Source organism: Spermophilus citellus, assembly GCF_964194105.1.
Source record: "Spermophilus citellus genome assembly, chromosome: 12".
Lineage (NCBI taxonomy): Eukaryota > Metazoa > Chordata > Mammalia > Rodentia > Sciuridae > Spermophilus > Spermophilus citellus.
Window position 1 is genome coordinate 12,240,455 of NC_138198.1, and position 15,207 is coordinate 12,255,661.

The 15,207-nt window shown below is 41.6% G+C and overlaps 1 protein-coding gene across 1 annotated transcript; it reads left to right on the forward strand.

Annotated features, from left to right (window-relative positions):
- The first annotated feature begins 744 nt into the window (after nt 1-744).
- On the forward strand, nt 745-11,835 carry FAM210A (family with sequence similarity 210 member A). The gene is made up of 3 exons (XM_081262912.1): nt 745-1,262; nt 7,091-7,202; nt 10,509-11,835. The coding sequence occupies exons 1-3, from the start codon at nt 787-789 to the stop codon at nt 10,740-10,742; spliced, it is 822 nt and encodes a 273-aa protein (XP_081119038.1). The 5' UTR covers nt 745-786; the 3' UTR covers nt 10,743-11,835.
- Nucleotides 11,836-15,207: the final 3,372 nt, after the last annotated feature.

A 15,207-nucleotide genomic window follows, 5' to 3' on the forward strand; every position in this document is an offset into this window, starting at 1 on the left:
AGTGGCTCTGGTCAACTCTTCAGCAACCTTAACATGTATGATGATAACCGACTTGTGTGATGCTTATTGGTTTACAGATACTCTTTCACACCAGAAATTGCACAATTCCTGTAACTACACTGTGAAAGCCCTGCCCAGTGTTATACACCTGTAATCCCAGTGGCTCAGGAGGCTGAGACTAGAGGATCACAAGTTTGAGGCCAGCCTCAGTGACTTAGCAAGGCCTTAAGTAACTTAGTGAGATTCTGTCTCAAAATAAAAATGGCTGGGGATGTAGCTCAGTGACAGAGTACCCTGGATTCAATCCCCAGTTCCAAAAGCAGAAAACCATGTCCTCATTTAACCAGTGTACTTGGGCTTAAGAGTCTGAAAGGGAATTGCATGGCATTATGTATTTAAAAACCTTCAGACCCAGGTCTTGTGCTACACTGCTTCTTTTCTTGAAGGACTTCAACAACAGTAGCCTTACCAATATCCCTTTTTTCGTTGTAAGAGAGCCTGTGAACATTTCCCTCCATGATGGCCGCTGGACTGGTTGACTGTATTTAAAGGATATGTTTTAATGACATTTTGAAATCACAGTGCCTTAAAACTATAACATAATATAAATTCCTATGGGTAGCAGTTTTTGTCCTTTTACTTTCTAATAGTTAATGATTAATTTACTATTAATGATTTAATATGGGTTGGTTTAAAATGTGAGCCTATGTATAATCTACCTTTTTTTTTTTTTTTTTTTAAGTCTAGCCTCTGTACGAAGCTGAAATCCATCACCATCATTCAAAAATGCAATGGAATCTACCACGGACTGTGTCTCGGCTGGCACACAGGACATGCTTGGAACCACAGAAAACTGGTCTCTTTGGACACCGCCAGAACTTAAAGGGACCATTACTTTTGAATAACACTGAATCTAAAGTAGTTTGGGTTGAAGATCCTCAAAAGCAATGGCTCCACTTACCTGCTGCCCAGTGCCTTGCAAAGGAGAGGAAGTCATCGGGTACTCAGATACCCCGACAGGGGGTCCTTCACCAAGAACAGTGGGAACAGGTGGTTTTGTCCAAGAGGGTTTTGTCGTCCAGTGCCACAGGCAAAGGGACTCCTTCAGAAAAAAAGGAAGAGCTTGATCCTTTACAAGACAAATCTATTAGTCTTTATCAGAGATTTAAGAGAACATTGAGGCAATATGGGAAAGTTTTGATTCCTGTGCATCTAATAACTTCTGGTATTTGGTTTGGAACATTTTATTATGCAGCCATAAAGTAAGTTTTGCTTGATTGACTGCCCTTCACTAATTTATTAGAATGGTCATCTTACTTTTAGTCTTAAATATATATTTTTAATGCCTTAGTGTCTTTCATTGATAGAAGCTAATTGCTTTTTGTAGCTGTTTTTCACATTTTACTAAGAATGACTAATGTTTGCTTTCTGCGCACAGGCATTTTGCTACATTTTCTGCATCATCTCATTTAATTCTCATGGTGATTTAATGATATAAGTAGTGCAATTCTTTCCTTTTTATGAATGAAACCAATAACTCCAGAGGTAGAACCTGGACAGAAACCCCAGTCAGGCTCCTCACTGCTGTGCTGACGTCATCTGCACACATATCAGAGTCCAGAAGTAAAGTACCAGTCTCAGAAATTTGGTAGCACTATTAGTTCCTTACTTAACGTATTTCTTACAGTGTTTAAAAATCTGGAAAGATACCTGTCTTCTTGGATGTGTGGTTTTGGTGGGAAATTCCAAAGCCTGTCTACTATTTGTTGTTTACGCAAAAAAATGGAACCACTGACAGACTTGGGCTCTGACATTACTCACCCAAGTAAGTGTCAGGGAAGGGCATCTTGTGATCAGAAGTGAATCTGGAAGGCATGGCTTCCTCCCAGTTTTGTAGAACACAAAATCTCTTAAGTCCATCATTCTTTAAGTTAAACACAGTTCCTTTTATGGTAAGGTGTATTTGTGGTGCTATGGCTGGTGGTGCATAAGCCACCAGCGCTCATGTCCTGGCAGGGCCATGTGCCTGGCCTCGGGAGCCAGAGGGATGGCTTTGCCGCTTCATTCAGCTCTCTTGATGGACTTAGAATTACTTTACCCTTCCCAGAGTCCACTGGCTTTCAGCATTCTGTTTTACTTCATGGCTTGGTGTTGAGGCAGTAATGAGACACCGTGGCTGGGAATGCGAAGCTGCCCTTGGCAAAGCGTACTGCCTCCCAAGATGGTGGAATGGAGTCTGCTTATTAGGAAACATGGGGTTCCAGATGCCTCTTAGCACCAGTTCTGAAAGGATGGGCTTTCTTTACCTTGTATAATTGACACTGTTCTCTTCCTCTTCATAAAGAATTGTTCTTTCTGAAGAAGAACTTTGTATACTTTATGGAATTATTTCTTTGTTTATTAATGACATTTTCTGAACATGTTTAATATTTATAGAACTCTTCAAAACTGCCCTTAGGTTTTTGGCAGAACATTTATACCATTTTTAAATAAAAGTTATTATAGGCATTCAGTCCCACATGATACTACACAGTGAATTTTTTTCTTGAGCCACTAAGGATTCTTTTGAAAGAAGTTTTGATACTTATTTGTCCCTTCTGGCCTTAGAGGGAGAAAACCTAAGGTTTTAATTAATTGGATACAAGATCCTCATTTGGGCTAATAAAAATAATTATTTTATTGCTGCTGCTTAAGATTTCTTCAGGTGAGGCAGTTGTGGGGGATGATTCTGTCATCTCTTATGAAATACACCCTCTTAGCTTCATCCCTTCTCCTCTTTTTCTGCAGAAGACTTCTGTCTAACCATGGTGGTCAAACTGACCACTTCATAACTGTATGCCTTAGCCGGCAGTGCTGCCAGCCTGGACTCTGGCTCAGTTCTGGTACAGCCTCCCTTGGCTGAGTGATGGAACCCGGGATCCTGGCTAAGTAACAGGACACGGGGTCCGATGCCTCCAGAACCATCCTCCTTAGTGTTTTTACTAGATACATAGACTTCAAAATAAAGATTGATGTGTTTTAAGTGAAGACTTAATCGCAAGTAATAATTAGAAAATTATCAAATTGCAGATTATCTTTCACTGAGAGATTATTTTATTGCAAAATAGAAGTTAATTATATTAAATATAGTTTTTTTAATCCAGCCACCAAGAGACTAGCTATTTTTTAGGAAGGCCCCACACACCCCCAACTGGAAAAATGTCTGTTGTATGCTGGTTACTTAGTATTAAAAGATTGGTGGCTGGAAGGATGAGCATCTGCCATCAGGCAGCATTACTGACCAGGTTTGTCTCAGTTACTCAGCAGCCAGCATGCTGCCTTTCTAGGCACCAGAGAGCACAGTGTTGTTCTATATTTAGTTAGAAAGTTCTGAGGCTTTTGAAATACTTTATTTTAGGAGCAGCTAAAGTAAAAGATTGTATTTTGTGTTGAGCTTTGTTGTTGCCTGTGTCCTCTGACCAGCAGAAGAGTTCTTCTGATCAACACGACCCAGTAGTGACAGTGTTGCCCCTGCCTTTAGAAGCCTGTATCTGGGGGCTCTTTCTGGTTCCTAAAGGTGCAGATGCACACTCAGCCAGGGTCCAGACTGATGTGCACTGTACTCTCTCCGGGCAGTGAATGTGCTTTGACCTGTGCATCTTTTGAGCCACCTGTAGAGCTGCCAGGCTATGGGAGCTTCAGAGTAGAAGGTGACAGTGGGCATTCCTGTTTGACTTGGACCCTCATTAACTATGTGCTTATTTCCTTATCAGTAGCTTGCAATGTTATACCTTGTGCAAGGTGTGTGAGTTTGTTATCTCATTTTTATGATAAAGGAGTTTTTTTAATCACTTGGGTTTTGTTTTGTTTGCCAATTGTATCTTTTTTCCTTCATTTTATGATGTTAAATGTATAAATTTTATACAATGGGTTTAATTGGAAACTAGGAAATAATTAAATAATTTCATAATGGTATTGGTGGGTGATAGAAGAATAAAAGTAGCTTGTTATGGCAGGATGTTACCACATAGCTACTCTAGTGACTTGGTTAGATCCATATACAAAAGCCAGCACTAGTGGCAGACCTTACCTTAGTGGGATGTGTGGTAGCTTTTTCACAGCTATGGCACATACTAAGCAGATCTGCGTAGAGCAGGGAAGGTTTATTTTGGCTCATGGCTTCAGAGGTTTCAGTCAGTGGCCTGGCTCCAAGGTGGAAGCATGGTGGGACGGAGTGACAAAAGAGGGTTGTTCAGCTCCTGGCAGCCACAAAGTAGAGAGCAAGGAGGGACAATCGTAGTCCCCAGGGGCACGTTCGTAAGGCCCTACTCCAGCTAGGTTTCACCTCCCACTAATGTAATCACGTTATTAATTGGTCAATGGATTGATCCACTGATGAGGTCAGAGTCCTCACAATATATTCACTTTCTTAAATCCCCACCCACCTCTGAACACTGCTGCCTTGGAGACCCAGCCTTTAAGATCCTGCACCTGCGTCTTTGGGGAACATTTTACATCCAAACCATAACAGGGTATTATTATTATCTAGAAAGAGATTTGGAAAAGAATTAAAGGTGCAGATAGACAAAATCAGATTGAACTTAAGAATTGATTTTAAAAAGAGTTGATTTTAAAATTTACCTCCAAATGTTCCTTCCACTGTTCAGATTTCCTTTTATTTTTTATAATAGGTAATTTTAATGGTCCTTCCTTGATGTCCATCAGCAGTGTCTACTGAAAATATTCTCTGGTCACTTAGTATCATTAGTGAAATCACAAAAGAGCTACATCTTTTCTCTAGTTCATCAAATTATTCTTTAATATTAAAAAAAGAAATTTATAATGACCATGATAAGGGTCGGGCAATTCCCTTTTTTGATGAAAGAGGGTAAGACACAGTCATAGAGTAGCCATCTGGGGCCCTCCTTAACCAAGAGGAAAGCTCAGAAACACCAAGAGTGGAATAGAGGGACGTTATGTTCCCCTTGCAGTGACGCTCCAGCTGGACACAGCTCCACCTATCAATGTCCTGGGGGAGATGTCAACCTGAGGCCAGTTATGAGAAAACAATCACAGAAACCCAAACTGAGCAGTGCCATACCCGCAGCCAGCTGCCTGCTTCAAGTTACCAGTGCCAAGAAAGAAATCCTGGAAACATGTCCGGGAGGAAGGAGACTAGAACAAGGGAAAATAGGACGACTGGGACAATTTAGGGGATTTTAATGTAGATTTTGTATTCACTTACCACATACTATTGTGTGTGCTAAATTTCCTAAAGGTGATGATTACGTTGAGTTTACACAGGTGAATGTTCTTGTTCTGATTTGAGGTGGAGGTTTGTAGTGTCTGCAAAACCTGTGCACTGAGAGAGTGGGAGGATAAGGGCAAGTGTAGTCAGGAAACTGAAAATGCCCATGCTGGGGCTCGCCAGCTCAGCATGGAGGCCCGTCACCCCCTCCCGTCCAAGAATTCATTGCAGTGTGTAGTAATTGTTCTTTACCTGCCTTTCAGGTCTTAGAATAGAATCATCCTTTTAGAATAATTGAGTTTCCGCAAACCCACAGAATCATTTATTCTCTGTGTAATAGCACAATAAGTGATATTAAAATATTCTTTGCTCTTATGATAATGGTATAGACTTGACATGAAATGTTAAAGGTAAAAATCTTATGTCTTGAAATGTGAGTTGGGTCATTGTAAGGAAGTAAAATTTGGGTGAGGAAACAAAGATCAGGTAAACGACTCTGAGCCTTCTCTTAATTTACTTAAAGCTATTGATTTTGCTCTAATAAATGCTTCTACTTGCTAAATATGCTAATTAGGACATCTGTGTTTAGATGGTGAGACATGGCAATACTCAGAGGCTTGTGTGGCTACTGTATATTGTGTTTTTTTTTCTTTTTTAAATTATTTTATTGTTGGTTGTTCAAAATATTACATAGTTCTTAATGTACCATATTTCACAGATTGATTCAAGTGGGTTATGAACTCCCATTTTTACCCCGTATACAGATTGCTGTGTCACATCAGTTACATTACCATTGATTTACAAATTGCCTTTCTAGTGACTGATGTATTCTGCTGTCTGTCCCATTCTCCACTATCCCCCCTCCCCTCCCCTCCCCTCCCCTCCCGTTCTCTCTTTCCACCCCCTCTACTATAAATCGTTTCTTCCACTTATATAATTTTTCTCCTACCCCTCCTTTCCTCTTATATGTAATTGTGTATAACCCTGAGGCTCCCCTTCCAGTTCCATGCAATCTCCCTTCTCACTCCCTTTCCCTCCCGCCTATCATCCCTGTTTAATGTTAATCTTCTTCTCAAGCTCTTCATCTCTACCCTGTCCTTGGTTACTCCCCTTATATCAAAGGAGACATTTGGCATTTGTTTTTTTAAGGATTGGCTAGCTTCGCTTAGCATAATCTGCTCTAATGCCATCCATTTCCCTCCAAATTCTGTGATTTTGTCATTTCTTATTGCAGAGTAATACTCCATTGTGTATAAATGCCACATTTTTTAATCCATTCATCTATTGAAGGGCTTCTAGGTTGGTTCCACAATCTTGCTATCATGAATTGTGCTGCTATGAACATCAATGTAGCAGTGTCCCTGTAGCATGCTCTTGTTAGGTCTTTAGGGAATAGACCGAGAAGGGGAATAGCTGGGTCAAATGGTGGTTCCATTCCCAGCTTTCCAAGAAATCTCCATACTGCTTTCCAAATTGGCTGCACCATTTTGCAGTCCCACCAACAATGAACAAGTGTACCCATTTCCCCGCATCCTCGCCAGCACTTGTTGTTGTTGGACTTCTTAATGGCTGCCAATCTTACTGGAGTGAGATGGTATCTTAGGGTGGTTTTGATTTGCATTTCTCTGACTGCTAGCGATGTTGAGCATTTTTTCATGTACTTGTTGATTGATTGTATGTCCTCCTCTGAGAAGTGTCTGATATATTGTGTTTTGAATAAAATGTTGTCTTAGAAGTGCTTAATAATGCAGAATTAGCTTTTAAACAAAATTTGTAAACAAATTATGGTAAATTTGTGGTTGTGTGTTTTCAGATAATCTCTGAAGGCTTTTTATGTATAACTTCCTTGTGCTTCTCTCATAGAGGAGTAAATGTCATTCCTTTTCTGGAGTTCCTCGGGCTGCCTGACAGCGTTGTGAACATCCTGAAAAACTCCCAGAGTGGAAATGCCCTGACGGCATATGCCATGTTCAAGGTGGGTGCCACGGCGGACAGCGTCCCTCCCTGTGAGACTGCCTGTCAGCTCTTCATAGTTCTTGTGACTTAAGTTGCCTTTACGTGTCTGATGAATAACTCGAGTCATACAGTTTCCAAGTACAAATAAAATGATGGCTCTAGGAGAAGTGCCTAAGAAAAGCTGGACCGTGACCTGCCGTGGTAGGCCACTGGACGGCTGTGTGTTTTCAGGGCGTTCTGGGTAGTTCCCCTGTTGACACTTTGTCTTTCCTTCATCAGAGCTCCATAGGCTACCTGACGTGTTAGCAGGAGTCAGCATGTAGCCTCCTATTTACAGTAACTCACCTTTTGTAATGTAGCTCACCTTTTCTTAGTAAATGAAATAGTGAAGTTTAATTGAAATTGTTTTATGTGGTGAACTTTTCTTAGATTTGTCAGATGTCCTTTTACACATGAATGATCTGTAACTGCTCTGGATTCAGACAACATTGTGACTCTAGTTTCTACTCACACAGGTCTTTATTTTGGAAGGAAAGGCTCCTTGTAAATTGTGACATTTAGCCAAATTAATCTCATTTTGTTTAGTTCACAAAATCTTATGAGGTTCTGTGATGCTTCTACCTAAGGGAAGAAAACAGGTAAAAAATGTTTGGAAATTAGATGTTATTTTATTTCTATTGTATAAACATGCCTAGAATTAGAATTTATAGTATTATTCAAAAATAGCATTGTTTCATTCTGTCATCCTTATTAGAGTCCTCTGAAATTTTAGATTTCCTTTTATAATAATGACTTGAGGGCCAAAGCTTAATTGCTAGTGTTTTCTATATTAAAATGTATTAAATTCATAAATTATCAAGTTTCTAATTACATGGGTATAATTTAGCCTTAATATACCAAACTAGCATGATGACAATTTAAGCTATTTCCCTGATCCTCTTTGTTCCTTGTCCCAGGCACCTGTATCCTCTCTTTAAGTTCATGTCAGTCTCTGTGAGGTTTTCTTTTTAAGTGCTTGTTTTCTTTATTTGATTATGAGCTTCAAGGAGTTCAGGATCATATCTTCATTCTCTTTGATTTTACTATTCCTGAGACTGCATTTTTTAGGCAGAACCGTGCTCGGCCTGGGTTTAGGAAGCAGAGACTGACTGGTGCAGTGGTATGGGCTGGGAAATGAGGGGACTTTCCTGAGGGTTTTCTGTAACGAACAGTTTCCCAAAAAGGACAACAGGCAGAGATGTCTTGCTTCCTCCAGTCAAAGCCCCAAAATGGCGTGTGGCCAAGGCAAGGAAGGTGGCTGGGTGCACACCTGAGCTCCCTATTACTCATTAAATGCACCTATAGTTTCATGGGTCAGACTCACCAGCCCCTGCTCTGAACCAAGTGCCATCTTAGGTATTGGGCAAACACCAGTTAAATAGAACAGCACAAAATACCTGTCTGTGCAGAGCATAGACTTCAGTTGTGTGGGGACAGACTGGGGAAGCATTTGGAGAGACGAAAAAGATTAAGTTAAAAATGTAGACACACAGTGTGTGCAGCATTTAGATGGTGGTAAGTGCTAAGAAGAAAGAATTAACCATGAACGGAGTATGTGATGTATGTATGTATGTGTGTGTTTTCGGAGGCAGGGGTGCAATTGTAGAGGGAAGGTGCCACTCAGAAGTTCAGAGTGTGGTCAGGCAGCTCCAAGGGAGAAGTGTTCCAAGCAGAGGAAACCACAAGGGCCAAGTCCTGAGACTGTAGAGACTGGGGGTGTTTGGAGGCTAGTGGGAAGCCATTGTGCCTGGAATGAGTGAGTGTGAGAGAGATGAGAGAGCCAGATCAGTCACTCACTGTAGGCACTTGGGCACTATTGTGAGGACTTCAGCTTTGCCTCTGAGGGCATGGAAAGTTATTGGGCAAGTTTAAGCACTTGATCTCTGTTTCAGCAAAATCACTTGGACTGCCATGCCAATAGGCAAGAGCAGGGTGGAGGCAGGGGGAGCTGGCGTGAAGCTGGTGCAATGGCTAGGCTGGAGTTCCTGTGGCCAGGTACCTGTGGTGGAAGGAGAGGCTGTCAGAAATAGATGGATTCTGGATGTATTTTGAAGGAGCTAATTGGTTTTTCGGATTGTTTGGATGCAACTTACATAAGAGAAAGGGGGGGTGTGGTCTAAGCTATCTCCTTGGTTTTGGGCCTCAGCAACTGTGATGGAAAAGACTGAGAGGATCAGGTCTGGATGGACAGTTGAGGTCCACAGGTGAGTTTTGAGTATTAAGTTTTGGGATCAAGTCAACATGCAAGTGGAAATGAGTAGAATATACTTAGAATTCATGGAAGGGGTTCAGTCTGGGGATGAAAATTTAGGAATTCTCATTGTACAGATGGCACTAAAGATATGAAAGTGGACAAGTCAGCATAGGGATGAGAAAGGAGAAGAAAGGGAAGGTCTGGGGACCGCGTATTGTCATGCTGTGCTCAAACACAAGTGTACAACAGGCATCCACAAGCTGACAGGAAGCCAGGTGGGGTGGTCCTGGCACTCTGTGCAAGATGCACAGAGGAGCTGCCCGGGGGGGGGGGGGGGGGTGTCAGGCTGAGCTGGGGCTGATTATACTTGACAGTGGGTTTGGTTTCCTAGAAGTTTGGAAGCTGATGCAAGTGGGTGGTGGGGAGGCCATGTGGGAGCCTGCCAGAGCCAGGGCAGGGGCAGAGAGAGTTCGCGCAGCTCTCCTGCAGCTGGATCCACATGTGATGGCAGCCCCTTTGCCTGGGTGAGTCCCTTCAGCCAATTCATCTCCTGTTTGGTTACAGTCCTTAAATCTCTGTGACCTCATGGAATCTCCTGGCTAGACTTCTAAGCCTTAGGTGAATTGTGAGGAGAAAGTAGCATTCAGCCTGGAAGAGTCAAAGGAGCAAGGAGCAGGATGTGGAGTGAGACTAAATCCAGCAGAGAAACCTTTGGCCCTCACTCCAATCCATCACTGAAGAAGTTGGCCCGGTTGGGAGCATAGAAGCAGATGTGCCTTTGTTATTGTTTGGGGCACCAAGCCCTTTTTCTGATTTCCAGGTGAACATGCCCCCCAGGCCCACTAGTGTGAGGGTAAGGGCATCAGTGTTGTGGACTGCAGTAATTCTTTAAGTCATGGGTTAGGTTGTATAGGAACAAACATTGGTAAAGTAAGTTCACAGAAGAAGCATCCCTTGTTAGGATAGAAAAGATTACTCTTGTGAAGCAATGAATTATTTGTACATTGGTTATTACCAGGAATGTAAATTTCAACTTAATTTTATTCATAGTCATAATCATGTGTTGATCTGCCTGTTGGCTTTTTTCTTAAGATTGCAACACCTGCGCGCTACACCGTGACCTTGGGAGGAACTTCCTTTACCGTGAAGTATTTGCGCAGTCATGGATACATGTCCACGCCACCCCCTGTCAAGGAGTATCTACAAGACAGGATGGAAGAGACCAAGGAGCTCATCACAGAGAAAATGGAAGAGACCAAGGATAGACTCACTGAAAAACTACATGAAACCAAAGAAAAAGTTTCTTTTAAGAAAAAAGTGGAATAGGGTGCCTTGTATAACAAATTATAGAAAGTTCCTGCACTTTAACCCTCTGAAGACTTTGGGCAAAGATAACAAGCTTCTGATTATTTTTTGATTAGTTGCCTAAGTAGGCCAGTTCTCTGAGGGTTAAAGAATTAAGATACCTTTTTAAAGTTTTTAAAGTTAAATATCCTACAAAAATCAGTGTTTAAGAGGAAGAAATGAGCCTAGTATAGGATTGTATATCAGTGGCAGAAGGAAGCAGTGGCTACTGTTTTAGAATCCAGGGTTCTCTTCCTGGGTCTTCAGGATCTCTCTGCTTCATGTTCTCCAGTGTGTGCAGACCAGACCATTGACTTCTTGAATAACTGTGGCCCGTAGGCAGAGTGCTGTTACTGGGGCTTAGTCTTCGTGTTATTCATTAAGGTTTTAACTATATTCAGTTCTCTGTGGAGACAGACTTGCACCTGTGAATAGGAGGGTATTAGTCTTTCTATGAAAAAGATCTAAAGTTTACTTACTAGTTAAAAATATAATCTTATATGAAGAAAGTGGAATAAAAATTGAATCCTATATATAAATAAGATCAATTGGTTACATATAAGTGAAAAATGGACCCTTTCGAGATGATTTTTACCCAAAGCTTGTCAAAATCACTTTTTTAAAGCAATTATACAGCCAAAATGCTTTTTCAAAATTGGGTATTGGTTGTGGTCACTTAGAATATCACTTTCCAGTGAATCACTTCCTGTCGTCTTTACCTAATCTTTCAAGGAGAATTGAAGGTTTTATTAAGTTTGTGGTTGAAATCAGATCTTCTTCAATAGCATCTCAGGCTCATGATTCCCAGCAGGGAGAGATTTGTGAGACCACAGGTGGGACCAGGATACTGTGGGGACAGCACTGCCCCTGGGCCAGAGGGGCCTTCTCCCAGAAAGGTAGTGCAACCTCCCAGTATCCAGTCTCAGAGTTGGTGTTGATTTCATATGGAGTGAATCTTACAATTGTGGCTGCTGCTTTCTCTCACACTGAAGGAAAATACCCTTGCTTTAGTGTTCTACTTGATTGTTTTATATCGAATCTATCACTATCATTAAACTCTTTGCTTAGAATGAAATCTAGTGGTTGTCAGAAACTATGGGGGTGTACTTGGGTATGTGTGTGTTTTCTTTTATACTAACAACTTCTACTTCAGTTGCAGAGGAGGAAATGGCCCTTTCAGAGGCCGCTGCAAGAGAACGTCAGAGATTGCCTCGTGGCTATCCTGCACAATCCCTACTGTTTGGCAGGATTTTCCTATCAAATGTAAAGTTTAGAAAATAGTTCAAGGCTGGGACTATAGCTCAGTGGTAGAGTGCTTGGCTTGCCTAGCATGTGTGAGGCACTGGGTTCGATCATAAGCACTACATAAAAATAAATAAATGAAGTCATTGTATCCATCTTCAACTAAAGAAAAACATTAAAAAAAAAAGTTCAAGGGGCAAAAATGTTGCATTTGACACCTCAGATTGCTCTGTAGGAAGTCCCTCAGGGACTGTGCTGTGTGGTTAGAATCTTCTTGGGTTGGGGAGTGGCGCAGGCACAGTGGTGCCTCTGCTTTGCTGGTGCGGGGTGCAGTGGGCTGCCTCATGTTGATGGCACAGTGTCAGATTTAAATATGGTTACACATGTGAGCATGTCTGTAAAACAACTGGGATATGAAATGGCTAAGATAGTAACAAATTTCTTGTTTCTTTTTATCCACTTGAGTGAATCTTACAGTTTCACTGGGTTAAAATTGGTGTTACATGGAATTCTTTTTCCTAAGATAGTTTCCTTTTACCTTTCACAGTTTACAGGGGATATTAATTATAAGGATAAGTTGGGTTTATGGACGTTATTGATGATTTTGAGACTAAAATTTGCTTTTCCTGAGTAGGTATCTTTTATTAAGTCTATTTGAGTTTTGTCAGCAGTCTAGTTTCATAATTGTGTTTATCAAGATGCAGAAAATCAGATACTGCTTAGGCATGCTTTGAAGGTGTGTGGTTAAACAAAACAAAACAAAAAACCTCTGAAGATTTGGGAAGTTCTGTGGTCATTATTTAGCATCATGATGGAGTGATAAAAATGTTGTTGCCAGCATATTCTTAATTTCTCTTTAAGGCTACAGAGAGCTTAGAGAGAGGGGCCCTTTAGTATATTGAGTTGGCAGTATTTGTTGATAGTTGGCTAAGTACCTCAGGGCTCGTGAGGCAGAACATCATGGTGGAAAAGTGTGGCAGAGGGAAACAGAGGTCTCCACTTGCCAGCAGATCATAGTAATGTGGCAAGTTAAATTATCTAATGTGTAAAATATACCGTGCATTGTGTATAACGAGCCTCTTTCATTTGCAGTGGGCCTTATGCTTTGGATTCATTCACCTATGGCTGCTTGAGCCGAGAGAGGCCGAGCAGCCTGCGCCTGATGTGCCAGTCCACACTCACTGGGAGGTAGCTTATGTAAAATGGGCAGAAAGGGTTTGCTTAACAAATTAATAATAATTAATTTATTAAAATTAAAAATACATTAGGTGAGAGACTTAGTTTTATTCAAGAATAAGAGCAAAACCAACCTTTGAAAGTGTCACATCAGGAAATGTCCATTACTGAGGCAGCCTTCCTGTTGCTCCTTGCTCTCCCTTCATTCACATCTTCTGTTCTGAACCTTAACCAACTTCAATGCTAGAAAATTATCTTTGGAAAACAGGTGCATGTGGTAGGTGCCTCTCAGGCCTGGTGCAGGTGTATGTGCAAGTGGCGGTGGTAGGGTAGCCTCGGGGCCCCAGTGCTTCTGTGGACTCAGCCCATTCCTGAGGAACACAGGGACACTCCTGCCAGTAAGTGGTGCTGTCACTCAGCTCCTAGAGCAAGAACTCGGCTTCACCCTTGTTACTTAATGAACTTTTCCTTCACTTTTTAATCAAATACAATAGTGAAAGCTAACTTTTACTCCATTTTTGACAATTTCGTAAAGCATGGCACATGAAATAATGACGACAATTCTGTATCTTCCCTTATACCAATTAGATCTGTAACTCCTTAAAACCAACCTCAAGTTCTTTTTTGCTTTTTCTTTTTTACAAAGGAAATGCAGCGTTTTCTGTGTACAAACGTATTTCAGCTTTTACCTTGTTTGCACTTCTGAGTACTAGATTTGAGATTCTATGAGGGAAGCAAATTTTTACTAATTTGAATTGTATTGAATTCAAATCAATATTTTCTTTTCTTTGGACACTTTAATATATGACTTGCTTTACTTCTATAAGAACAACGGCTACTCTGATTCTCTCAGGCAATGGGTGTGAGAATCTGTCACTGAGAGTCCTCTGCTATGGTGTGGGATGGGGTGACAGAGCTTTGTTGCTCTGGTGCTCCATCGACATGCACTTTTTACCCCTCTATTAAAGCAGAGGCAGGATATGGTGGCACATAATTTGCATTCCTCGCTCTTTTTGGTCCAGAAATAAGAGACATGTCTCTGTCCCCCCACCAAAAGTTGAAAATGTTCTTAAACAAGTATGTCTTTGAAACCTAATGCACCTTTTAATTTTATGTTAATAGTTTTGTTTCTCAGTCACTACTCAAACCACAGGTCTAGAGGACTGGAATTGGGCATTGAGGGCCTTACTTTTAGTAGGAAAAAGAGACACAGAGAGCCAGATCTGAAGTGCAAATATTTACTTCCAGTTTTGTTTTGTTTTCTCTTTGGGGATCCTGGAGATTGAACTCAGGTGCACTCTGCCCCTGAGCCACATCCAGCCCTATTTTGTATTTTCTTTAGAGACAGGGTCTCACTGAGTTGCTTGGTGCCTTGCCATTGCTGATGCTGGCTTTGAACCCACAATCCTTCTGCCTCAGCCTCCTGAGCTGCTGGGATTACAGCCATGCACCACCACTCTAATTCCAGTTTGACAGTCACCTCGTTGCCTGGCATGCAGGAAAGCTAGGCCACTCTCTGGGACTTGTGGGTGCTTTAGGAGATAGAACTTGGGCCGATCCGTTAATATTCCGTATCTTTTCTGGTACCTTTCTTCTGGCTTTCACTTCATTACTTTAGGTTCTTTTCAATCTCTTCTCTGTCTTCAAGGCCACAGGAAGAGTGTCACCACTGGTGACCTCAGTTTCTAACTCCAGGAAGGAAACATAAAGCTCCATTTTCCCCCTTAGCCTGGGAAGGAGTATGGAGTGGGACATCAGAAGGGCAAGCCATGCTGTCACCTGTCACCATCTGGGTGAGCCTGACCTCAGCACAGTGGTTAGGTAGCTGTTTTTATACATCTAAACAAGGTTAAATATTTCTCACACCCAAGGAGGGTGTGAGTGCAGCACATGCCCTGTTGCCCCCTTGGTTCTCAGTGAGTTCTCCACTGCTCCCTTGCCCTGTGTCGAGAGCTGAACACCAGTCATGATGTCAGAGCCTGCATCTGTGGTGTATTTGGAGCCAGCTCAGATTGGAATTTTCCATTTA

Excerpts from the sequence above, each read along its gene's own strand:
- FAM210A (XM_081262912.1), top strand. The coding sequence starts at position 787 with ATGCAATGGAATCTACCACGGACTGTGTCTCGGCTGGCACACAGGACA. Across the intron at positions 1,263-7,090 it reads TTTTATTATGCAGCCATAAA|AGGAGTAAATGTCATTCCTT; the intron begins GTAAGTTTTGCT and ends CTTCTCTCATAG. Across the intron at positions 7,203-10,508 it reads CGGCATATGCCATGTTCAAG|ATTGCAACACCTGCGCGCTA; the intron begins GTGGGTGCCACG and ends TTTTTTCTTAAG.